The following is a 17424-nucleotide window of genomic DNA, read 5'->3' as shown; positions in this document are numbered from 1 at the left end:
TTTCATTGGCCCTCCCCCTTCTGTTCTCCCTGAGAAATTTGAAGGCGGTGATTACGGGATAGATTGTAGTCTAACGCCAACAGCTCTGATTACTTCCAGTTGCACAAAGGCACAAGGCAGGGATCTGCTATCCCCGCTCCTGTTTGCCCTGGCGATCGCTCATCAAAACGTGAGAAGCTAGAAGGGTATCGAAGAGGAGGCAGGAAGCACAGAGTCTCACTCTGCCTAGATGACCTGTTCCTCTACATCTCAGACCTACAGAACGACCTGAAAGTAATCATGAAGCTCTTGAAGAGTTTGGGGCCTTCTCGCACTATAAACTCAACCTGGGCAAGAGCGAGGCATTCCCGGTGAACCTGAACGGGGGAGGGATAGAGTCCCACCCCGGCAAAATATACATCCAGCCCAGTTGTGGTAGCCACATTGAAAACATGGAAGCAAATGAGACAACACTTAGGCTTAACCGAGATGTCCACCATGGCCCCCATCTGCGATAATCACAAATTCCCGCCAGCCATGCTAGACACCACTTTTAAGTGGAGTCAGGATGGGGGGGACACTAGAGGTCACGGACGTTTACACGGGGGACAGACTCACAACCCTAGACAAACTAATGGAAAGACTGGAGCTACCCAACAGACAGGAGCTCCGTTACTTACAAATCAAAAACTTTCTCCACAAGGGACGACGTGGTACCATAGGACCCCGAGAGAAACAGTGCTGGAGGAACTGTTGGACATGGACAGTATGCAGAAGGGGAACTGTGGGGACATATACGGATGCCGTTTAGAAAGGGCGAGAACACCATTAGAAGGAGCAAGACAGAATTGGAAGGGCAAACTGGAGACGGATGTGGGGTGGGGACTGTGGAGTGAAGAACTACGTAGGGCTAACTCCACCTCCTGCGCAAGGCTAAGCCTCATGCAGTTTAAAGTGATGCACAGAGTGCCCCTCATCAGAACCCGAATGAACAGGTTCTTTCTGGACGTGGAGGATAAATGTGAACAGTGCCAGGGAGGCCCAGCTAAGCACGGCCACATGTTCTGGGCATGCCCCAGACTTGTCAGGTTCTGGACAGCCTTCTTTGAGGCAATGTCCAAGGTTGTGGGGGTTAGGGTGTCAGTGCCCGAGAGTGACAGACTTCAGGGTGTCGGACCAGCTAGAACTATATCTGGGGAAGAGGGCCGATGTCCTTGCATTTGCTTCCTTAATCACACGTCGGAGAATCCTGTTCAGCTGCCAATCTGCAGCACCACCCACTGCTGCAGGCTGGCCGGCAGACCTGTCGGAAATTTCTCAGGGAGAACAGAAGGGGGAGGGCCAATGAAAGCAAACAAAAAATTGAATCTACACTGATTTAGCTCGCCTCCTTTATGCCTAGGCTTCAATCCACCTGACACTGGACTTTGAAATTGCTTTAAATTAAACTGTGCAAGGTTGTGGTCACTACAATGATAATAGGAGCAGTAGTTATTTTCTGGCAGCAGCAGCAAGTCAATCCAATGGAATTCAAAATAATTTTGGAGAATTTATTACTAGAATGATGTTCAAGGAGGAACACTGGCATTTTACCTCTCGCTGGAAATATTTTGTTCAGTTACACTTTCTTAAGGTATTCAGATGCAGAGAATACAAATGCCTAACAATTGTTGGACAATGGTTTTCACACGTTTCCATCAGATGTACAACAAAGTCTACCAGTGGATGTGGGAGCATTTTTAAAGATAATTTGGTGGCACGTGTATGGAAGGCTAATCCTAAGATAAAATAAATATAACTTAACAAAAATGGAACATTAGTGCCCTAAAACATTTTCAACATGTCTAATGGGACAGTAAAAGAATACATGTTCCAGAAGCCATGTGCAGAAAATAAACATTTTTTCTGCGCTACCTGTGAATACTTTGTAACACTAACCTACAAATCCATGCAGATATATAAATTGCTTTTACAGAGAATGAGGGTACAATGCAATAATGCGTTTCCCTTCCTCCATTATGCTCAAGTTATTTTTTCCAATTTTTGAACAATAAAGATGTACTTACCTTTGAATCCAGACTATATCCACTATCAGGAGTAGACGCCAGCGTCTCAGGAGGGGAACACCGCACTGACCCTGAAGTAGCTGTGTTACATGTTGCTGCACTGCAGCAAAGAATAAGGTAGTTTCTCCAAAGTCCAATGTACGAATCATTGCCAATTGTGGTGCTCACTTTTTTGGCATTTATAGGACTACTGTATGGAAACAGAAATGGTTTCGGACATAAATACATCAGTTTCAAAAAATGTTCAAAATTAAAAGCGCTCACATTTTTGAGAATGTTTGTTATTCAATCATAGAATGGTTACAAGCACGGAAGGAAGTCATTCAACCCACTTTGTTTCTACAAGAACAATCCTGCCAGTCCCACATGCCTGCCCTTTTCCCATTGTCCAGTAAATTTATTTTCTATGCCAGTGTTTATCCAAGTCCCATAATTGAATCTGCCTCCACCACACTCAGTGCATTTTAGATCATTACCCCTCGCTGCGTAGAAGTTTTTCTTCATATCGCCACGAGGGGCTGATTTAGCACAGTGGGCTAAATAGCTGGCTTGTAATGCAGAACAAGGCCAGCGGGGCGGGTTCAATTCCCATATCGGCCTCCCCGAACAGGTGCCGGAATGTGGCGACTAGGGGCTTTTCACAGTAACTTCATTGTAGCCGACTTGTGACAATAGGCACAAATTATTGCTTCTTTTGTCAATTGCTTTAAATTGGTGTACTCTGATTCTCAACCTTTCCGCCAACCTGAACAGTTTCTCTCTGTCTACTCTGTTCAGGCCCCAAATTATTTTTTATGCCTCTACCAAATCGCTTCCCAAACTTCTCTTCTCGAAGCCCCAGTGTAGCTTCGAGAAGAGAAGCTTAAATCTTTAAGCTTTAAAAATTGCTGGAGTTCCAAAGAAATCTGTAGCAGTTTTTCATTTGTAGTGCTAGAGTCACCTCTGACATCTTGAGAATCTGAGATCATCGTGCCATTTTTAATTAACTTAAAGTAAGAGGTTCTAAATAAACACAGTAGGATTCCTTTTGGAAATTGAGTTGTTCATAATTTTAATTTAAGAGCAACAATACAGAGTGTAAGAAAGGAGGCTGGAACAAAGCAATTAAGGCAAAGGGCATGAGACAGGATCTTGATCTAAAGACTCTTGTGTTGTCCTATGGCTACCATGTAGCACAGACCTGAAAACTGACTTAAATGCAGGGAAAATAGAATAATGGTGACAGATATACTTTAACAATTGACCATAACTGGGAGGAGGAAAGGAGGGTGAGACAGCATCTGTGCAGGATTCATCCTACATGATTGGTAAATTGGAATCAAAGATTGGCAGTTAAAATTGTAACAGAACAAGGACCGTATTTAAAGTGATAGTTCCAGTATAGTAGAAGTACATCTCCACGCACAGGAAAGGTAGACCAACAAAACCAGTGCTCCCGGGATGATGAAAAAGATAAGGAGCAACATGAAACAGAAAAAGTACACAAATAACAGATGTTAGGTCGATAATACAAGTAAGAACCAGGCTGAATAGAGAAATTTCAGAAGAGAAGTGAAAAGAGAAATAATTGAGAAGCAAAGAAAATGTGAGAAGACACTATCAGCTGATATAAAATGAAATCCAAAAATATCGCCTATAGACATATCAAGAGTAAAAGGGTGGTTAAAAAAGGTAACCAAAATTCAAGACCAAAAGGGAATTTACACATTGGATTGGATTTGTTTACTGTCACATGTACCAAGGTACAGTGAAAAGTATTGTTCTGTGTACAGCTCAAACAGATCATTCCGTACATGAAAAAAAAAATACACACGGCAAACATAAAATATACAATATAAATATATAGACACAGGCAACGAGTGAAGCATACAGGAGCGTAGTCCTACACAGTAGAGATGATGTGTGAAGAGATCACATGAGTCCATAAGAGGGTCGATTAGGAGTCTGGTAACAGCAGGAAGAAGCTGTTTTTGAATCCTTTAGTGTGTGTTCTCAGACTTTTGTATCTCCTGCTCGATGGAAGAAGTTGAAAGAGTGAATAACCTGAGTGTGAAGGGTCTTTGATTATGCTCTTCGCTTTCCCAAGGCAGCGGGAGGTGTAGACGGAGTCACTGGATGGTACGCGGGTTTGTGTGATGGACTGGGCGGTGTTCACAAATGTCTGTAGTTTCTTACGGTCTTGGGCCAAGCAGTTGCCCCATCGGGCTGCGTTGCAGCCAGATAGGATGCTTTTTAGGATGCATCTGTAAAAGTTGGTAAGAGTCAATGTGGACATGACGAATTTCCTTCGTTTCCTGAGGAAGTATAAGCGCTGTTGTGTTTTCTTGGTCATAGCGTCAACATGGATGGACCAGGATAGATTTTTGTTGATGTGCACACCTAGGAATTTGGAGGCAGAAGGGGTGGCTGAAGTACTAGATAAGTCTTTACCAACGAAGACTTTATGAGGAGTCTGGACAGAGTAGATAGGGAGCAACTGTTCCTACTTGTGAAAAGATTGTGAATGGGAGGGCACAGATGTAAAGTAATGGCAAAAGAAGCAAAAGCAATTATGAGAAAATACTTTTCTATGCAGCAAGTGGTTACGGTCCAGAAGACACTGCCTGAGAGTGTGGTGGAGACAGGTTGGAGCGTTCAAAAGTGAATTAAAGTTATCTGAAATGGAAGAATGTGCAGTGTTTTAGGGAGAAGGAGAGAATGGCACCAAGTGAATTGCTCATTCAGCGCTAACATAATAAACCACATGGTCTCCTTCTGCACTGTATCAATTCTGTGATGCGCGAAATGACTAATGGAAATAAACAAAGGATAAAACTTCACATTGTAAGACTTTACTGCAACAAACTAATATCAAATAGATCAAACATTTACAGGCAAACAATACATCAAACTAAAGAAAAAATACTTAGTGAGAACGAATTAACACAATTGTGGTATACCTTACAACTCCATTCATTGTGCAATAATGCACTTCCGGTACATATACAGCATTAAAAGATGAAGTTCAAAGTTACTCCCAGCTTTCCAGCAAGTTTACTTCCCCCCCCCCCCCCCTATCACATCAGATCAGATTTTCCAGTGTCTTGTGAAAATTGTTCCCCTCAGCCTGAATTCCATCAGCAGGCACACCTAGACAACCATGGTTCTTAATCTCCAAAAGTTTTGTCTGTTCTCTTCTCTTCTTTTCAAACAGAGAATCAGCTCTCACCAGCATCCTACTTAGTAGCTAACAGAAAAACAGCATTTGCTTACTCTTTACAGCAGTAGCTACATTCTCTCTCTCTCTCTGATGATCCATGCCTTTGCGTCCAAAAAACAGCTGTCCCTTTTTCTGTGCCAATGTGTTAAAACTGTCACTTGATTTTCAATAGGTATTAGTTTTTTTTTCATGACAACCAGATCACGAGCATGTCCAAGCCAGAGGATTTAGTATCACAACTGTCATGAGAATGTCACTTTAAGAAATGTTTGCCTGCTCAAGTTACTGCAGTGCTGTTAGATAGTGGGTGGAGCTTGGGTGTGTATGTGTTTGTTGGTTTCGTTTTAGTGCTGGAGCTGCAGCCAGCCAAATAAGGTGTAATGCTGTTTCTCTCTGCCATGTAAAGACTGTCTCTTGATCATTTGGTGAATTCAGAGTGATAACTGTTCTCAGTAGTGAATTTAAACCTGTTATGCTTCTGTTAAAAGTTTTATTTTATGACTTATGGATGTTAAAAGTAACGTTTAAGGATTACTTTGTGTTATATTCTTTGGAGGTTGATTTGAATTGATGATTGCTAAGATGTTCACTATATGTTTTAAAAAGGTTAACTTGAGTTCATAGAATAAACATTGTTTTGCTTTAAAAATTACTGTTCGATGTCTGCTGCACTGAACCTGTAGAGTGGGCCGTGTGCTCCCCTAACCACAATCTGGTAAAAGTAGTGGGTCAGGTGAACGCCATGATCCATTTTGGGGTTCTCTAAACCCTGGCCCATAACAAATTGGGGGCTCGTCCGGGATCAAAGTCTATTTATTGGATTGGCTTTGTGAACTTAAAGACAGTGAGGGGTGAGCATATTGTGGTTGCTTTTCAGGTGTGGTATTTCAGTTTAAATAGGGAGTGTGTTGTGAACAATGGCTCTTTCAGAGGATCTGAAGTTTTTGGGGGTGGAGACGGTCACACGCAGTACCTTACGGACAGACACTAAAAGCAGACTGTTAGATTTGGCAAAAACATTGCAGTTAACATTACCTGACAAAATGCGAAAAGATGAGGTAATGATGGCGGTGGCTAAGCATTTAAAATTGCCTGAGATACAGTCTGACTCATTGGAAATGGCAAAAGTTCAGTTACAAATTAAACAAACGTAACAGGAGAAAAAAATTAAAGCAGCTTGAATACGAAAGAGATAGACAGGAAAAAGAAAAAGAGACAGAAGAAAGGAAAACAGAAAGAATAGCCCTAGGAGAACAAAATGAAAAAGACCGAGAGGAAAAAGAGAGTTTGAAATTCGGAAAATGGCCATGAAACATTTCAGTCAGTTAAAATTGGCGGACGTAAAGGAAACGTACAGTTGGAGGATAGTGATGAGAACAGTGAGAAAGAGCGTCATAGTCGAAGGCTTGCTGGGGATCAATTTAAATATGTCCAAGCATTGCCAAGGTTTGACGAGGAGGCAGAAGCCTTTTTCATTTCATTTGAGAAGGTAGCTAAACAAATGAAATGGCCACATGTGGGTATTATTGATGGTAGAAAGGGCTAGTGAAGTGTTTGTATCACTACCGGAGGAGGTATCTGGGGCGTTTGAGGAGGTGAAAAAATCCATCTTGGGTGCATATGAACTAGTGCCTGAAGCCAACAGACAAAGGTTTAGAAATTTAAGGAAAGAATTTGGTCAAACATACATCCTGAAAGAATTAAACAGAGTAATTTTGATAGCTGGATAAGGGCTTTGAAAATAGACCAAGTCTATGAAGCTCTCAGAGAAATTATACTTTTGGAGGACTTAAAAAAATCAGTTCCTGATGTAGTGAGAACTCACGTGGAAGAGCAGAGGGTTAAAACTGCGAGATTAGCAGCAGAAATGGCAGATGATTATAAATTAGTTCATAAATCAAAGTTTGATTTACAACATCAGTTTCAGCCTGTGAGGGATAGAAACTGGAGACATGAGAAATACTCAAAGTTGTAGAAGCAAAGGTGATGTGATGGGAGACAATAAAGAGAGTGTACCTCAGATTAAGAAAGAAATCCAGGAGGGTGGAAAAGAAATGAAAAGTTTCAAATATTTTCACTAATAAACTAGGCCATGTAAAGTCACAGTGTTGGCGGTTGAAGAAAAGCACTGGGAAGGTTGATGTGGTAAAACAGGATAAGACAGTGGGATTTGTTAGAGTGGTAAAGGAAAGCCCAAGGGAAGCGAAGGAAGGGCAAAATATTGTACAGCCTGATCAAGACGTGATTGATAAGGAGGTGCCAGATGTCTTTAAAGAATTTACTTGTGTGGGTAAAGTTTACACATATATCAGGAGGAGCAGGTAAAAAAAGTCACAATTTTAAGAGATATGGGAGCCAGTCAATCTTTAATGGTAAGAGATGAGGAGTTACGTAGTTTGGGAAAAATATTGCCAGAAAAGGTGGGAATATGTGGAATTCAGGGTGAGAAGAGTAGTGTTCCATTATATAAGGTAAGGTTGGAAAGTCCAGTGAAGAGTGCTGAAGTGGTAATAGGATTGATAGAGAAACTATCTTGGCCAGGAATACAGTTTATCTTGGGTAATGATATAGCTGGATCGCAGGTGGGAGTGATGCCTACTGTGGTTGATAAGCCAGTGGAGAATCAGACGACTGAAGTGTTGAAGGACGAATATCCTGGGATTTTTCCGGATTGTGTCGTAACAAGGTCACAGGTTAAGACAAGAGGAGAAATCAGAGAGTGAAGATAAAGGTGAAATGCCATTATCAGAAATGATTTTTGATCAGATGGTTGAAAAACAAAAAGAACAGGTGGAGGATGAGGCGGATATTTTTAGTTCCGGAATATTGGCGGAGTTACAACTGAAAGATGTAGAAATAAAACGGATATATCAGAAAGCATATACGGAAGAGGAATCTGAGTGTATACTAGAGTGTTAGTACCGTAAAAGTGATGCCTTCATGAGAAAATGGAGACCTTTATACATGCAGGCGGATGAAAAGTGGGCAGAAGTTCATCAAGTAGTATTGCTGGTAAGGTATAGAAAGGAGGTGTTGAGAGTTGCACATGAGGTACCAGTGGGAGGTCGTTTGGGAGTAAGGAAAACCCAAGCTAAAATACAAAAACATTTTTATTGGCCTGGACTACATAAAGATGTAATTAAATTTTGTCGATCCTATCACGCATGTCAAGTGATAGGGAAACCTCAAGTTGTGATAGAACCAGCGCCCTTATTACCCATTCCAGCATTTGAGGAACCTTTTACAACGGTCCTAATTGATTGCGTAGAACCGCTTCCTAAAACGAAAAGTGGGAATCAATATCTCTTGACAATAATGAATGTGTCTACTAGGGTTCCAGAGGCCATTCCAGTACGCAATATTATATTTAAAAAGATTGTGGAGGTGTAACTTAAATTCTTTACTAGATATGGACTACTCACAGAAATACAATCGGATCAAGGATCAAATTTTACCTTAAAGTTATTCAAACAAATTGTGGATAGCGTAGGAATAAAACAGTTTAAATCAACTGCGTACCATCCAGATTCGCAGGGAGCGTTAGAAAGGTGGCATCAGACATTAAAGACAATGTTGAGGGCTTATTGTCAAGATTATCCAGAAAATTGAGATAAATTGTTGAGTTACCTTCCAGAGGGAAAAATGGACTGACCTGAAAGAGTTATTGCTATCACATGGGCAAGTTTGTGGAGGTAAGTTGTGAAGCACTAAAATGGCTATACATGAAAAATGAAAATTGCTTATTGTCACAAGTAGGCTTCAATGAAGTTACTGTGAAAAGCCCCTAGTCGCCACATTCCGGCGCCTGTCCGGGGAGGCTGGTACGGGAATCGAACCGTGCTGCTGGCCAGCTTGGTCTGCTTTAAAAGCCAGCGATTTAGCCCAGTGAGCTAAACCATCTACATGATGTAGATGTCGGAAATGCTGTTCAATTAAACAACATCAATATAGACTTAACCCTTTAAAATTGGCACAGGTTAACAAAGAGATTGAGAGTATGCTGTAAAATGGCATAATTGAAGTGGGTTGCAGCCAATGGAACTCACCCATAGTGATGGTACCTGAAACAGACGGTACCCAATGGATGTGTGTGGACTATAGAAAGGTTAATGCAGTTACAAGAACAGACTCTTGTCCTATCCCACGTTTGGAGGATTGCATTGAGAAGGTGGGACAATCAGCTTTTATTTCCAAACTGGATTTATTTAAAGGTTACTGGCAGATACCTTTGTCCGATAGGGCGAAGGAGAGTTCAGCTTTTGTGACTCCAGATAGTATATACCAATTCAAAGTTATGCCATTTGACATGAAAAACACCCCAGCTACGTTTCAACAGTTAACGAACAAAGTTGTTTCAGGATGACCCAACTGTGCGGTATACATCGACGATCTGATCATTTTCAGCCAGACATGGAAAGAACATTTAAAACAGGTGATGGAATTATTCGATCGACTTCAGGAAGCGGGTTTGGTAATAAACCTAGCCAAAAGTGAATTTGGAAATGCCCAACTCACTTTCCTTGGCCATACAATTGGACTGGATCGAATGGTCCCACGGGATGTGAAAACAAAAGTTATTGGGGAGTTTCACGACAGGAAATAATGCGATTTCGTGTCACGAGTGGATTTGATCAAACATATGTGCTAAATTCTTGTAGCATGGTTGCTCATGTGTTGGAGAATTGCAAGGGACTCTGTGATCAGACTTTATCTGACTTTAAAGAGACATGCCGAGGCGCACAGAAATGAATGGATCTTGCAGACTTCTTGTTCAAAGAGACTGTCAATCGAGAAGGATTCCAGTTGGAGGAAGAACAACGAAAAAATGCACTATATTATTATACCTGTTTGCGTGTTGTTTTTTGAAACGAAAAAGTATATTTACTGTGTGCATTTCTTAAATGTGAAGATGCCGGCGTTGGACTGGGGTGACTGGTATCTTCTAGAGATAGCGATTCCAGAGTGGTTGCCTGTCTGTTGTAGCAATAGGTTTGAACATTACAAAGCTGTTGCATCTTCTTTATCACCGATAGATGACCTGGATTAGGTAGCTGTTGAGCCGGAAGCATTGTTCTCAGATCCCTGTTCATCAGAAGTTGAGCTGGTGACATGCCAGTCGATAATGGAGTAGCACGATATGAGAGTAATGCTCGGTGAATGTCAGATGCTGAATCCGAGGCTTTGTTGATCAGCTGTTTGACTATGTGCATCCCGTTTTCAACTTTGCCGTTGGAAAGGGCAGCATGTGGCGCAGTGGTTAGCACTGGGACTGCGGCGCTGAGGACCCGGGTTCGAATCCCGGCCCTGGGTCACTGTCCGTGTGGAGTTTGCACATTCTCCCCATGTCTGCGTGGGTTTCACCCCCACAACCCAAAGATGTGCAGGTTAGGTGGATTGGCCACGCTAAATTGCCACTTAATTGGAAAAAAAATAATTGGCTACTCTAAATTTATAAAAAAAAAAAAAAAACTTTGCCGTTGGACTGCGGATAGTGCGGACAAGAGATGACGTGCTTAAAGTTGTAGCGTTTTGTAAAGTCAGTCCAGTCTTGACTGTGAAAGCACGGTCCGTTGTCAGTCATAACAGTGTTTGGTATGCCATGACGAGAGAAAGTTTATTTGCATGCTCTGATCACGGTCTTTGAGGTGAGGTCTGACAGCTTCAATACCTGAGGGTAGTTTGAGTAGTAGTCTATAAGGAGTACGCAATCACGACCATTAGAGTGGAATAGGTCAATGCCTACCTTGGACCAAGAAGAGGTTTCCAAGTCATGTGGTTGAAGAGTCTCCTTACATTGCCCTGGTTGAAACTTTTGACAGGTTTCACATCCCAAGACCATGTCCGTGATGTCCTTATTGATGCCAGGTCAGCAGACGGCTTGTCTGGCCCTTCATTTACATTTTTCTATCCCGAGGTGTCCGTCGTGAAACACCTTGTAACACCTGTACCAACCCTGGGGAATCCGATAGTATATCTTGCTCCCGTCTGAAAAAAACGTTTACCACTATTCACCGTCTCCTGACCCAACCTTTCACAATGCTGCAACCATCCCTTTTAATGAAAAATGAAAATCGCTTATTGTCACGAGTAGGCTTCAATGAAGTTACTGTGAAAAGCCCCTAGTCGCCACATTCCGGCGCCTGTCCGGGGAGGCTGGTACGGGAATCGAACCGTGCTGCTGGCCTGCTTGGTCTGCTTTAAAAGCCAGTGATTTAGCCCAGTGAGCTAAACCAGCCCCTCCATTATGTTACAATTGATAAATCACCTTTTGGAAGTCCACATCCACTATGTTAACTATGTTAACCTCATCAATATTCTGTTACCTCATCAAAAAACTCACCAAGTTAGTTAAGCATGATTTTCCTTGAACAAATACACACTGGTTTTCGATAATCAACCGCCATTTGGTGAAATGGGAGTTAATTTTGTGGAAAGAGAACAGAGCTAATGTTTCAAATCTGGATGACTCTTTTTCTGAGATGTAGAGAACTGGAAATAGGATTAAATTTATATTGTTGTGTGTGTGGGGGGGGGGGAAAGAGAGAAAGAGAAGCAGTAGGGCTGGATAGAGGACCAGCCATAGGTGGACACTGGGGAGAGATTGACACAGATGTAGTGGATTAAAACGAATGTAAATGGTGGCGATCGTGGTTAAGAAGGGTGCTTATGGTGGCACATTAAGAGGTCAGAATGTGTTAATGGCCAAACGAAGGTGAGTAGTGTGTCAAAGGACAACCTGGAACAGGAAGCAGGTGGCCCTGGTGGTAAGGGAAAACTAACAGGGAAGTAGGATGTTCTGTCATTAACGCATTGTTTTTAAAAAATGTTTTTATTGAGATTTGTTTCGTTGGAGTGGATTGGTAGGTTTGGAGTGATGGCATGTATTTTGCTAATTACTGGGCATGGCTGGGTTCCATGCCTCCTTTTCTCTCCCACCCTCTCTCTTTGTTATACCGTGATTACCCTCTCCCTTCCTTTGCCTTATTGGCTACAAACAGATCTTGGAACAACTGGGTGAATGGCTCCCATGTTTTGCGGAAGCCCCTTCCGCCCTCCAGATGGCGAATTTAATTTTCTCCATTTGGAGAAATTCTGATAGGTCAGACAGCAAGTCTGCAGCTTTGTGTGCTGCTGATAGTCAGTCGAGCAGGATTCTCTGGCAGGAGATTGCGGAGGCAAAGGCAAGGGCATCGGCCCTCCTCCCCATGAAAAGATCTGGCTGTTCTGATACCCCGAAGACTGACACTTTTGGGCAAGATTCCACCCTTATCCCCACCAGCTTGGACATTGCCTCTAAGGCTATCCAAAACCCAACAAGTCTGGTGCAAGACCAGAACATGTGGGCGTGGTTGGCCGGGCCTCCTTGGCACTGTCCGCATCTATGCTCCACCGCTGGGAGGAATCTGCTCATTCGCGTTTTAGTGAAGTGGGCTCTGTGTACCACTTTTGGCTGCATTAAGCTTGGCCTTGCATACGTGGAGGTGGAGTTGACCCTGTGCAGCGCTTCCCTCCAGAGTCCCCAACATATTTCAAACCACAAATCTTCCTCCCACTTTCCTCTTTTCTCGTCCAGTTGAGTGTTAGCCCTCCTTAGTAGTCACCCATACATGTTGCCGCAATTCCCCTTCCCCAAGATGTCCGTGTCCAGTAGGTCCTCTGGTAGAGATTGTTGTGGTGGTCGTGAGTATGTCGTATGTCTTTGAATCCCTGCATAAGAGGTTTTTGACCTGCATGTATCTTTGTTTGTTCTCCCCCCCCCCCCCCCCCCCCCCCCTCCCGTGAACAGCTGGAATTTCTCTGTTAGTGCATCGAGCATTGTCTGTTGTCAGTGTAGAAGTCCCTAACTGTCAGCATCCCCCACCCTGTCTCCACTTTTTGCAAGGTTTCCCTCTGTTAGGGGGTCATACAAGAAGGTCGTTCAGGGCAGCACGGTAGCATGGTGGTTAGCATAAATGCGTCACAGCTCCAGGGTCCCAGGTTCGATTACCAGCTGGGTCACTGTCTGTGCGGAGTCTGCACGTCCTCCCCGTGTGTGCATGGGTTTCCTCCGGGTGCTCCGGTTTCCTCCCACAGTCCAAAGATGTGCGGGTTAGGTGGATTGGCCATGCTAAATTGCCCGTAGTGTCCTAAAAAGTAAGGTTAAGGGGGGGGGGGTTGTTGGCTTACGGGTATAGGGTGGATACGTGTGTTTGAGTAGGGTGATAATTGCTCGGCACAACATCGAGGGCCGAAGGGCCTGTTCTATGCTGTACTGTTCTATGTCGTGGTCAACATTATCCCCATGAGGTCTGGAGCTCAATCCAGTTGCCCCTCCGCCCCATGGATACCCCAAGGGCCCTACAGGCACCTTCAGGGCGGGATAAGTACTGGAGGCCGAACCGGGACCTGTCACCAAGAAGGCAATGGCAGTCTCTAGTTCTTCTGAAACGCTCCCTCCTGACAGCGGCACAGCAGGTAGAACAGGGTGGCACGGCAAAGCCAATGACACCGGTAAGTCAGCCAGAGCCTTCTGGCCCTATGCTCTTCAGAAGACATTGGCCAAGGACATCAAAGGCCACAGGACATGGAAAGCAGCAGGCTGCCTCCCCCTTTAATGTCCATCCTGGGGCACACCTAGATGTACAGTAGACCAGGAAAGAGAGAGGCGCACTGATTGGGAGGGGGGGTCACTATCTGTAGGTAGGGGGAATGGAAATGTCAAATCTTCACAATTAAAACATGTAATGCCTGATAAATGTGAAACCTCTGTCATGTAAATCTTCACAGCAAGCTTTCTTGCACCCACCCCATTGCTCCCCCAGCCCCCATTACCCCCTCGGGCACAGTGGTCCAAAATCAAATGCCCCGATGCAAAGGATGGGTGTGAGGGCACTGTCAGCAGAAAGACAGGAGTCAGACTTTGGCATAAACGGAGGAACACCAGAGCTAACCGTATAGTGAGGTATCATAATTATCCTGCTTTGTATGTTGACCCACTGGCAGTGCCGACAGAGGCCCATCACCTGGGTTGATGTTACACAGACTTTTAGTGGGTGGAAGGGTGGAGGTGCACCTCCTGCGGCTTCTCCCGGGTCTCGTCCTCCAGCCCCTCCTGGTCTGGCTCCTCCTCCTCCTCAGACTAGGTCACATGTCCCTCCTCCTCCAGCATGTCACCCCGCTGCGGCTGAGGAGGGCACAGCAGACCACCACAAAGCGGGAGAACTTCTGGGGGGTTTCTGCCATTACTGCATTCTTTTTTAAAATGTTTTTATTGAGATTTTTTTGTAATATACAGAACAAGGTAAGTGTGGACGTACATTGGCCCTTGGGGTCTCCATGGGACATACATTTAAAAGCAAAATAAAAATAAAGAGAAATATATAAATCGGTCGGCTTTTGCTATTTACATAGGTAGTCTTACGTTATTTACAATGGTTACAGCTTCTTGTTTTTCGTTTTCTAGTAGGCCTTTGGTTCCAGCTTTGTCCCTTGCTCCCCTCTCCTTTCTTCCTGGCCCCCCCCCCCCCCCCCCCCCCCCCCCACCCCCCCCCCGCCCCCTCTGGCCATCTGGCACGCATTCTTCCCTCGTCTGCTTTTGTGTCCTGCGCCAGTTGGGTTGGAGTGATGCCGTGTATTTTGCTAATTACTGGGCCGCCGCCCCTTATCTCCTGCAGTATCGGCATGATTGTCCATCACCACCCTGCCCGAGGATTGGCCACAGGAACACAGGGGGCATTAACAAGTGACCCACAAGCCCAGAATAGAATACACAGTCAACGCACAAAACAGACCTTTAAAAACATCTAAAGACTGCTCGAGCAAGTCCTCCGATATCCTCAGCCCAGTATTAGGCCCTCCAAAATACTCCCCTCACTGCACTCCAGGTAAGAGACTGGCAACCACCTTCTTTCTTCCTTACCTTCTTTCTTTCTTCCTTCCTCTCAGCTACAGCAGCCTCCAGCCATTCTCAGTCACCAACAGGAGCAAGCAGCAAACACAATCTGCAGTTGGGAAGTGCTCTCACAACTAACAAGACCAATTCCTCATTATCAATAGCCTTCAGCTGTGAAGTTAGAGGCTGCTCACAGTCAAAGTGAGTTAAAATGAACTTCAACAAGAAACCAGAGGAGGGCTCTGTCCTGGAATTGCTTGCTAGGACAGAGAGGCAACAGCTGTAGTTGCCCCTGTTATTTAAAGGTATTTAAAGGTTATTCCAAGCCCAATTCCTGCCTCTCCCCCACCAAGCACTGGGGCAGCAGCTCCAGTTCCCTTGAGCTGCATGCCGGGAAATGGAAGTGGCTACTTAGCTCCTCAGTTCCCCACAGCAGTCAATGCTCCAGCGTCACATTTAAAAAAAGGAGTATTAAACAATGTCTGTGATTTCTCGCTGGAGAGCCAGTTAATTCCTGGGAGGCCGTCACGTTCAACTTCGATTTCGCTAGTGAGATGGAAATGATTGCAAATGATGGTTAATAATATGCTCACCATATTTGGGCAAGATCCAGAACTCAGCATCGGGAGCGGGCTGGTCAGATAGCAAACTGATTTGCACCGGATGCGAATCTCTATTTTGGCCTTTCCCGCTCTTTAACCGGCATGCGCAGATCTGCGGCGGGCGCAATGCGGTGGTTAAATCGGGCCCAGTATGTATATCCCTCTCGACAGGGAATTCCAAAGATTCACAACCCTCAAAAGTGAAGAAATTTCATACCTCAGTCCTTAAATTATGCTCCTCATATCCTGAGAACAGGGTCCCCAATTCTAGTTTTGGTCTGTAACCATTTGTCAGAATGAATGGGTCTCACTCTCTACAGATACTGCCAGACCTGCTGAGTAATCCCAGCATTTCTAGAATTCCAGAATCTGCAGTATTTTACTTTTGGTCCTCTAATTTGAAACTCCCTAGCTGGGGGAACCAGCCTCCCAGCATCTACCCTGTCAAGTCACTTCAGAATCTTGTGAGATCACCTTTCATCCTTCTAAACTCCAGTGAATATAGGTTCATTCCACTCAATCTCTACAAATGATGCCACCCCCTCATCTCAAAACAATCACGTGAACCTTTGTTATGTTGCATAATTTCTGAGACAAGAATTTACTTGCTCAGGTACAGACATCTAATAAATATTGTTTAAGAAGCACATAACCAATAATCAATAATATTTTACCACTTTTCATTTGAATTCTCAATTAATTAATCTGATAAATCAAAAAGGTGGTGGCAAGGGGTCACTCATGTATATCACTAACTGATGTAACATGGCTCGCAATAAGTTTAAGAATCAATTCAGAAATACTTACTTTATGTCCACTTGCGGAGAAAGCATCTGTAGGCGTATGTATGAAAACATCCATGCATAACTCAGTGCGGATGGACAGTGTTTGGGCAAATTTTCTTGCTTGAGGAAGCTTGATAAGCTAATTACCCAAGGGTCCAGACCCTGCGCCACATGTGCAAATATCCAAATGTGTGAAGGACTGACCACATCAAACTGATGACTGATAGGAGAGGAACTCCATTCTGCAAGTGTCTGGAGGTCTATCCCAGTGGGGCAATACAACAAGTTCGTCTAATTCAAGGACAAAAAAACATCACTTTAGAAAGTTATGTTCAATATAAAGTAACAATAAAAGAAAATATTTCCAATTCCGAAGCATACAAACACATTTAATTTCCTCCCCTCATGAAAATACTTGCCGGATTGTAATTGCATGCAGTCTTCTTGTAGCTCACAAAATAAGTCTTTGGTCATGTGTGCCCTCAGACTATTGAACTGAGAGAGATATGATAACCAAGTGTGATCCTGTCCTCCCCTGGTGCCTACATTTTTGTTTCAGTGGGAGAGGTGTGCCAGCCGATATCAAGGGCAAAATCCTTTTATTTGTTTCAGGAACCATACTGTAATCCGAATCAGAATTAGCTGACTTCAGATAGAATGGATATAGAACCCAAGATGTTATTGCTCTTGAGTTGTTCAGGAACTCAATGGATAAACTCATTAATACTTAGGTATCAATTAAGATAATGATAATGAGCTAATGCTTCATAAAATAAAACAGAATCACTGATATAGAGCCAACAAATTACCCATGCATTTGTAGTCTTCACAATGAGGTGCAATGTAGTGAGTTATTAGTCATTTTATCAATTTAATCACATTTCAAATAATAAAATAGTTGATACTTTGATATGTGGGATGG

General features: G+C 43.6%; 1 protein-coding gene across 19 annotated transcripts in view; it reads right to left on the bottom strand.

Annotated features, from left to right (window-relative positions):
* Window positions 1-17424, bottom strand: part of fryl (furry homolog, like) — a 553990-nt gene that overhangs the window by 170458 nt on the left and 366108 nt on the right. For all 19 annotated transcript variants that reach the window (XR_005459993.1, XM_038791218.1, XM_038791221.1 and 16 more), the window contains 2 exons: window positions 16525-16793; window positions 2046-2235 (listed from right to left, as the gene is read on the bottom strand). Coding sequence is in view for 18 of the 19 variants with exons in the window: in XM_038791218.1 (XP_038647146.1) it covers window positions 2046-2235; window positions 16525-16793 (459 nt within the window). In the remaining variant the exon portion in view is untranslated. The remainder of the gene's footprint in view (window positions 1-2045; window positions 2236-16524; window positions 16794-17424) is intronic.

Source organism: Scyliorhinus canicula, chromosome 3 (genome assembly GCF_902713615.1).
Source record: "Scyliorhinus canicula chromosome 3, sScyCan1.1, whole genome shotgun sequence".
Lineage (NCBI taxonomy): Eukaryota > Metazoa > Chordata > Chondrichthyes > Carcharhiniformes > Scyliorhinidae > Scyliorhinus > Scyliorhinus canicula.
The sequence above is the reverse complement of the archived record's forward strand: the minus strand, read 5'-3'. Positions and strand labels throughout refer to the sequence as shown.